The sequence below is a fragment of the Rhodamnia argentea genome, chromosome 5, assembly GCF_020921035.1.
Source record: "Rhodamnia argentea isolate NSW1041297 chromosome 5, ASM2092103v1, whole genome shotgun sequence".
Classification (NCBI taxonomy): domain Eukaryota; kingdom Viridiplantae; phylum Streptophyta; class Magnoliopsida; order Myrtales; family Myrtaceae; genus Rhodamnia; species Rhodamnia argentea.
The window spans coordinates 28,227,518-28,236,541 of NC_063154.1; the positions used below are offsets into that span (position 1 = coordinate 28,227,518).

A 9,024-nucleotide genomic window follows, 5' to 3' on the forward strand; every position below is an offset into this window, starting at 1 on the left:
AGGACCTGCCTCCAGTCGATCGCTAACAAGGAAGGAGGAAGAAGACGAGGCCAGCTGCTAACGAGGAAGAAGATGAACAGTTAAAAGAAAATAAAAAATAAAAAATCAATAAAAATATATTAAACTATAATTAAAAATTGCCCCGTTAGCACCGGTCGAATCTATGTCGGCGCTAGCCGGTCAAAGATGGCCGGATGGACTGAATTGACAAAAATGAAAAAGATTTAGGATTAAATTGGCACAAAAAAAGCTTTAAAACTGAATTGGCACAAATGCAAAAGGTTTAGGACTAAATTGGCAAAATTAAAAGGTTTAGGACTGAATTGACAAAAGTGCAACAAGTTTAGGGCTTTTTTGACAATTTTCCCAATTGAAAATCAATCGTTTAAAAAAAAATTGAAGGTCAACATTTTGTTGATTTATTCCAATTGACAACAAGAGTGTCTAAGCATGAGCAATTACTTAAGGACAGAGATAGATGAAAGCCTTTTACAAAAAGTGCCTCATGATGAATCTGGCCAAGATAAAATTTTATAGAACAAAATCAAATTTGTCGATGACAATGGGTACATGATGACTCTTGATTATTCAATTTAAAGGAATCGAATGATCGATGAATCATTCAAATCATTCACTAGGGGCTTTTGTTTGTACCAAAAAACGATCAATTGTTGATCATATAATCCACATGTGATAACTTGAAGAATCGACAATTGAATCAATAGCTTGAAGGAATCGCCATAAAGTAGAGTGGACATTCTCAATTGCAACCGTCAATGTGGTAGAATAAAGCAACTATCAATGTAGTGGAATTGAAGAATCTGTCAAGGTAATGTAACTGTTCAGTAATCCTTTGTAACCTTTGTTTGCAACTTCTATCTGTAACCTCTATTTATAACCTCGATTTATGGCATCTCTTTGTAACCTTTGATGATAACCATTAACTGTATGCTTTAAATAATCACATCGTACTCTTTGGAGACCCCCACATGAATAAAACAAATTTACTATATTTTAGTATCTTTATTTTGCTGCAATGTACTTTTATTTTCCAAACTCGCACCGTCAATTAAATTCCTGCGCGCTCCTTAGCTATAGTTTCTAGATTCGTGTCATCGATGTTTATTCTAAGTGCTGCGTTGTTGATTAAATTCCAACATAGTTTGTTTACATTGGTCTTGCTATGAAGTTTGTATTTTCCAAACTTTGTTGTCGATTAAATTCTGGCTCAGTATGTGTCTGTACAATCTTATGAAAATTCAAGTTGTCGATTCCCTTATTTGTCAGAATATTTCATGTTCGGAGTTGCCACATAACCTTTTTTTTTTTTTCATTAATTAAAAGTCGAAGAATGATTTTCCATTAAAGATATTTCATCGTGGGACGAATCCCTGCGAACTTCGATATCTTTACAATTCTGGATACATAAATTTATATCAAGAAGGAAGCATATAATAGTCAATTTTATATAGCAAAAATCTCACTCATCAATGGCAATCGAAATTGAAGAAAAACAAGTCACGTGCAAATGCAATTATGCACGTGCATCGGCGTTCTAAGTTCTAACATTATCCTCGGTAGATTGCAATATAGCAGATATGGATATTATCTCTCTCTCTCTCTCTCTCTCCCTCCTCGAAGCTCTCTTCGCCTCTGCCCTGTCCAAGCTTGTCCCGGACATTATCGTTGGAGTTCCCTATGTGGCAGAACTAAGAAACCAAACGGTTAGTCGAGTTCGTCCTACCCTTTCATACTGTCGGTTATTGTTCTGGTCTAGTGTCTCTGCTTGGTCATCTTCTTCATCACTCGGCGAGCAAATTTCACTGTGGAATTCATGTGAATGCGTGTTTGCTTTGAATTGCTATATAAAAAAAGTGATGTTTAGACAATTTCCTTTTAGTAGGCAGTCACTATTGGAAATATCTCGCATGAATAGTGCTGATGGCTGCCTCGTTCTGTGATGTCAACCTGGGCTCTGGTTTTTGCAAACTCCATGACTTCGTCTCGAACCAGAATCGGAAGATAAGGTGCCCCCATTTTCCCTCTTCATTTTCTCTGCAGCCGCGCCCCTCCCCCCCCAACCCCAAGTGGCTGTTAAATATGCTTCATGAAGAAAGTGAATGTGTTCGTTTATGATGGGACAGAGAATTGTTCGATGTTGTCTAGGGATTACATGTAAGGAGTAGGACATAGTTTTTGGATGTGAATGAGGGTCTGATGAACGGCCATCCTCAGGAAACAATGTGATGCTATCTGTGTGCGGTTGGGTTATGTTCGATGCCTAATCCTTTGTTTGATCCAAGTGTTGTTATTGGGTATAAGAATAATGCTCAATGACCCATCTGAGGTATTCCTATATACTCTCATATTTAAGTATGATCTCTGTGGTAGGATGGCAGTACTTTCACAGAGGGAAATAGAATGACCTTTCATAACTTGAATCTTTCCTATTTATAATAGGATGAAGATAATTTAATTAAAAGCTTCGACTTTTACCGTTTGAATGAACTAATAATGTGTGAATGAGTTTGGACCTACATCAACTTCGACCGAGCAACTTCCATGGTGATAGACATTACTGATTCTTTATTTGAGTAAAGGTCATGTGATCTACAACTTAATAAAGAAATGTTTCTTTGTTACGTCGAAAATTGTGCTTGTCTGGTGTGACTGTGACTGTGTTGTTCTTTCACTTGATCACTTTACTACAGCAATTTCTATCTTAACTGCTGTAAAGATATGAGATACTTGCCCTTCGTTATCAGTTATATGTTCTCATCCTTTCATAAGTGCCTGTTGGGGAAAAAAGAAGTTCTGATTCCACCTGATTTGTGTGGGAAAAAAGGCAGAAGAGGAGATACTAGTCATTTTAGTGATCTCACATATGCCAGCTCTTTCTGTAGGTCTCATGCGTGTGCCCAAAATCTAAGTCCCCATTCTAACCAGCATAAATATCTCAAAAGACTAGACATGAAGCATGTGGAAGTCAAGCGAAGATTTAAGCTTCACCAAGCTTCGTTTGTGAAGAATGCTCATAGTTCTGAATTGGCAAAAGAAGATGATGTTTCCATGGCAACATTGATATGGAGGGCAATCAAATTGCCAATTTACTCTGTTGCTCTTGTTCCTCTTACGGTGAGCTTTCATATACTCCAGAGACGGACTTTTCTATGCTTCATCGATGATGTCAAGCTACACACAGAAACCTGTTTTTGTAGTATTCACAGTCTAGCACAAACTTGACATACTTTGTCAAACACAAGTAGAATGAGAGCTTTCAGTTAATGCTGTGTACTTAGCCAATTTCTTTTGCATCAGTGTGACAGAAGTACAGTCTAGAAAGATAAGAAGTTGATGGAAGGATGTGGGAAGATGTGGGAACATAAAACAAGTACAAGTTTTGGAGTATGGTTGCTTCTTTCTGTGGAGATATGAACTCTGAATTTCGATGTGGATTTCAGAAAAGAAATCAAGTATATCGCTACACAACTGCAAATACTAATGTCAGAGGGGTCCTTTTCTTGCTGACACTTGAAAACTACAGAGATCTATAAGTTTAGTTAATTTGCAGGTTATCATAGAAGTGATTTACCAGAAATACTGAGGTTTGAGAGAGTCCTTAGAATAATATATAAACATATATATATTTATATACGGTAATTTTATATGGCATCCCATCCCTCTCATCCCCTAGCGTAATGAATGTGGTAGTCTTTTCGATTTTATCCAGGATGACAACATTTTACTTTTGTACCTCTTTTGAGTGTTCTATTGTTGCCTTGTATCTTTTGAAACAGATTGGTAGTGCATCCGCCTATCTGCAGTCTAGCACTTTCCCTGCAACACGTTACTTGGTGCTCTTGGTTTCCTCAATTCTTGTGATCACTTGGCTAAATTTAAGGTTAGTAAAGTGCTTGTTTAATTTGTTTTAGACTAAGTGGTAAGAAGCAGTTTCACCTTGATTTGATAAAGATATTGGCCGACTTCTTTGATAAGAGTGTTTCTTTTGGTTCGAGAACTGATTGTTCATGGTTTTTGTTCTGCAGTGTCCACATGTGCTCCCTTCTGTGGGAACTGGCCTGATTGTCTTTGAAATGATATTTTAAGTGTGTTAATTGTCTTGGTTCATGCGTACTGTGTGACTTTTTTGGATCCTATTGGCTCGTGGTATGTGGTGGTTTTTTCATAGACTGATCTTTTCTTGGTCTGGGGGGACTGAGGGGTGCTGTCTAATCTGATAATTTGTGCCTGTTTGTCCCTTCCTAGAAATATGGCAATCATCTTTCAGAGGCACAGAAACTGCAGTCGATAAAAACTGCTGAATAGGAAATTCTTCTGACAAAAAAGAAAGGACAAAAATGCCGCATCTTAGCCTAAAGCATGCGGATTGCATTCATCATATCATTTGTACTGTTAGATCCAATTCCATTTCAGGTATTGAAGACCTTACATGTACTTGCGCAGCAATGATGTTTATGATTTCGATACAGGAGCAGATAAAAATAAGAGGGAATCAGTTGTGAACCTGATTGGAAGGTAATCAGTTGACTATTTGCCTTTGCATCCTTTACACTGTCTATTATCACTTCTTTTCGTGGACGGTAACTGTAGACAATTGCTTTTCTGGATACTGTTGGCAGCCGAACAGGAACTCTTGCTGCAGCCTATTTGTTTCTTGCTCTTGGCTTGATGGGTCTGACATGGGTATCACTAGAGGCAGGACACTTACGTGCGATGCTATTACTGGCTTGTGCTATCGTCTGTGGTTATATATATCAGGTAGGTATTCTAAATTGCTCTTGCAAACTTTTACTTAGGTCATTTGGAGTGCTCAAGCATCTGAGCCGATCTTGTGAGCTTGAAAGAATACGATTGATGTTGAAAAGCATTACAGCAACTTCGTGATTGAAGACTCATCACACCTTGATCCATCGCGAAGACTGTTCTTTCACATTTTCCACAAAATTGTTTCTTCTGCAGTGTCCACCATTTCGATTAAGCTACCATGGACTTGGAGAGCCGTTGTGCTTTGCTGCATTTGGACCTTTTGCCACCACGGCTTTTTACTGGTTAATGGGCAACAACAGGCAATTGAATTTGATTTCCGTCCCAAAATCTGCTGTCCACTATCATGACAGGCGTCACTTACATGTTTCTTATTTGACAGAGGCGTGAGCTATCTTCCCTTAACTGGAACTGTTCTGTGCGCGTCTCTCCTTGTTGGCTTCACAACCTCTTTAATCCTCTTCTGCAGTCACTTTCATCAGGTACTTTCGATTTGATCCAGACTTTTCTTGAAATTCTCGGGATCACAACTTAAGACTCACTGGCAGTCATTTTATCGTTCAGGTGGAAGAAGACACTAAAGTTGGGAAAATATCCCCTCTGGTGACTTAGCTGTCCCTTGTGGTATGAGGTTTGGTGAAACAAAATCACACATTAACGCTGCAATTTCATGTGCAGGTTAGGCTAGGAACAGAGAAAGGTTCATCAGTTGTGAAAGTGGCAGTCACAGCACTTTACTCTCTTCTATTAGCTTTCGGTCTCAGCAGAGATCTTCCTTTTACTTGCATCGTGAGCGTCTTCTTGACTGCATATTTCCTTAATGCTCTTAGTATCTCATAATCAAGGATGCGTCGAAATATTCTGTGTCTGGCATGGATTTTGTTTTTCTTTACTCCTTTGTGCTGATCTGCATCTTAACAACAATCTACTCCAGATATCGTGCCTTCTGACCTTACCTATGGGAAACCGGGTAGTTAGCTTTGTCGAAGAGAACCACGAGGTAAGCAGAGAACCTGAAATCACAGTAACGAAGCTGAGTTCTGCTTGACTTTTATTTCAGCTCGAACATATACTTTGTTCTTTCTTTGTTTATCTGATCTGTTTATTCTAGTAAAAGAGTAATGATGTTCCTTTTTCCTCATAATGTCATAAGGACAAGCGGTCCATATTCATGGCAAAGTACTATTGCGTGAGGTTGCATGCTTTATTTGGAGCTTCATTAGCTGCTGGATTGGTGATAGCCAAATTTGTCTGCAAGAGATATATTCCGAGGTTGATCTTATCCTGAGTTTTTGGCCTCGATTCATGCATCGAAGACTTGATGGGATCGCAGCTTCCATTCGAAAAGTCACGGAGGACTTGGTTGGATTATGACGATGTGTCAACGGTGCCAAGAACTGGCTACAATTTTGCAATCTGTTGGTAGTTGTACAGATGTAGGAGCTTGTCTTACTCTGCATGATGAGGTCACTTGAATGAGCAAGACTTTGGTACTTACTCTATCTATAGTCCAACACCAATTACGAATGAGAAGCTCATTTATTCCAAACTATTAGTATTAGACGACAGGTCGTCGCACGGAAAAATCATTATTGTTTTTTTAAATTTTATTTTAGAGATATTAAGAAATATACTCATATTTTTTGCGGCTACTATTCCCTTTTTTTTTAGCGTTATGTGAAATTTTACAATAGTGTGGTTTATGCCATTTATTTGACATACTTAAATCATATATTCTTGATCAAAAACGAATATCATGTGTACCCTAGTTATTATATTTATACATACACAAAACAAAACCAATTTATACATTATTCCTGGTTATGATGTGTAATGTTACTTTGTATTACGCGTGATTATCGATTAAGTCATCACCACATGAGCATGATTGTCGAAATCAATGAGATTATTAGGATTAAACTCCTTGTGTATTATATATATGATGGAAGATAAATGCTTGCTCGATAAAAGATGAAGTATTTTCTACTATTGTCCAATGTCCATGATATTTTTAACTGGCCATTTTTTTTTAAATTACATTGAAACCAATAAAATATTCAAAATTCATAACGAAAGCTGCGTGCATGGCAATGCTTCTGCTGTAAAAATAAACTTCTGTTTAAAAGCAGAAGTTGACTTTTCTATTTATGGAGAGAAGTAAATGATTTTTACTTTTTCAAGTGACTCCAAAATTCCTTCTGAAGCCAAAAAAAAAAAAAAAAAAGATTTAGAAATAGAAAAATGAAATTAGATAACCAAATAGATTTCTGCTCCAGAAGCACTTCTAAAGCAGAAACTTTACTCCAGAAGTGTTGTCATGCGCTGCAAACCATAAGTTTATACCGACATAATAGGGATATGTTATGCAAACTCAGAAATACTCAAAATTCAAAAAAACATTCCTAGGAAGTACAAGCCACAATGTCAGGATGCTGCTTGAAAAGAACCATCTCATCTTGGTTTAGAGTGATCCAAGCATCAATTCCACCATCAACCGGACTGTCCACAAGAACAACTAATCTAATAGGAGGGCTTGTGCTGCTCACTAAATCTGGTTTCCCCCACCCGAAATCACTGTCGTAGAGTGGGAATCTGGACCAGCTACTGACTAGAATCACGTTTGCTTCATCTCTGCCCAATATATTGACAAAATCTCGCCACGAATCCACCACCATCGAGCGCAACGCGCTTGCATCTGTGACCGCGGCGTACTTTGATTTCGTGTTCCTATTCGCCTCACCGATCAGATTCAGTATTCCGTCGAAAGTGGGCTCAGTCTCTTCCACAGCAAGTGGAGTGATTATTTGAGCAAAGAAGTTGCCGCACGCATTTGCCGGGATCTTTAATTGTACTCTCTCGCGCAAATTGATCGGGATGGAGAAGAGGGCAGGCCTCGGTAGGCCTTTCGTCGCGCAATCAATGCTGATGAGAGCCTTACAGATCAGCGCAGACATGATTTCCACGCGTGACCTTTGGCGGTTAGTAGCTGTTGAATCCGATGAGTTGGAAGCAGCCTTCAGTCTCGACAAGGCTAGGCCGCTGAATTCGAGTCTAGCCAGCGCGAACTTTTCCTGGACGGGGAGTGCGGGCCATTGTCTGAACACGGATTCTTTCGCTGGGAATAGAGACGGCAGCTCAAAATTCGGCATGGCTACTTCGTGGATTCCGCTCCGGCATGCGGTGGCCCACGAGTTCATGAACGTGGCCATGGTGTACATGTCGCCTATCTTGTGAGAAAAGCGCAGGCTGATTGCTAATCCGCCGCAATTGAAGCCGTTCGCTTGAACTACGGCCAATGGATTGTTTGCTGCTGGCGGCGGGAACTTTGACAAGCAACTGAGAAGGTCACGGTCAAGATCTCCCTGGAGGAGCTGATCCAGAGTCCCATCCACTTTGGCTTGTACAAATTCTACCCCTTGGTCGTTGCAGTCGAAGAAGAGCCCGTCCTCGACGTACCGACCGGCTAGAGGGTAAAAAAGGGTAAGGGTTTCGGAAAGCGACTCCTCCAAGCAGCGGAGCCTCTGAAGAGTATCGATCTCGTGCGTGCTTTCGCGAGCTCGATAGTAGAAAACGATGCCAACATACTTAGAAAACAAAAGGTCATCGATGAAGGACAGGCCGAGCTTTCGGCAATGATCCGGCGTCGGATCCGATGGCTTGACCAGTTTCCTGAACTGTAATTCGACCTTCATGTTTGATACACTGTCGACCTCTTCGGCACTCGTTTGAGTGTTTCAACAGATCAACTTCATGCACATCTTAAGGCGATAAGCCAGAAAAGAAGAGATAACAAGTCTGCATTATTAGTGGAGGAAATGTGTGGTGTCCCATCGACTGTGTTGTCGACATCTTTCGGTGCATAAGCATCACAATAATGTCGGGGCCGTGCATGAGCATGTCTGTAGTGTGTCGGAGATCTTTATCACGGGCTGAACAAGGTCCACAGGATAACGTTTCTGTTCTCGAAAATAAATATAGGTGGGCCTAAGCCCAACAAAATCTCGGATGATCTCACGAAACATTTCCTCACCTCGTTTTCTTCCTCCTCCATAGTACTCTCTTTCTCTCTCTAAGTGCTCCGGGATCTCCGATAACATAGATGCTCGAGTGTTGAGGCCCGGCGTGTTAAGCGTGCCTTTTGAGACTAAGTTGCCTATTTCACGATTTTATTTGAGACAAAGTCCATTCTGAAGGGGAATTCAACTAATGTCCTGACCCTATTTGAGATTTAACCTTTTG

General features: G+C 39.9%; 2 protein-coding genes across 2 annotated transcripts; one reads left to right on the forward strand and one right to left on the reverse strand.

Moving 5' to 3' along the window:
- Window positions 1-1,626: 1,626 nt before the first annotated feature.
- LOC115729744 (2-carboxy-1,4-naphthoquinone phytyltransferase, chloroplastic-like) lies at window positions 1,627-6,293 on the forward strand. The gene is made up of 12 exons (XM_030660379.2): window positions 1,627-1,724; window positions 1,908-2,027; window positions 2,904-3,135; window positions 3,798-3,901; window positions 4,465-4,536; window positions 4,641-4,779; window positions 4,981-5,087; window positions 5,168-5,267; window positions 5,350-5,388; window positions 5,464-5,574; window positions 5,720-5,785; window positions 5,939-6,293. The coding sequence occupies exons 2-12, from the start codon at window positions 1,942-1,944 to the stop codon at window positions 6,071-6,073; spliced, it is 1,191 nt and encodes a 396-aa protein (XP_030516239.1). The 5' UTR covers window positions 1,627-1,724; window positions 1,908-1,941; the 3' UTR covers window positions 6,074-6,293.
- Window positions 6,294-7,183: 890 nt separating this feature from the next.
- LOC115729742 (acetyl-CoA-benzylalcohol acetyltransferase-like) lies at window positions 7,184-8,614 on the reverse strand. Its single transcript, XM_030660375.2, has one exon. It carries the CDS (start codon window positions 8,475-8,477, stop codon window positions 7,188-7,190), a length of 1,290 nt encoding a protein of 429 aa, XP_030516235.1. The 5' UTR covers window positions 8,478-8,614; the 3' UTR covers window positions 7,184-7,187.
- Between the last annotated feature and the right edge of the window lie 410 nt (window positions 8,615-9,024).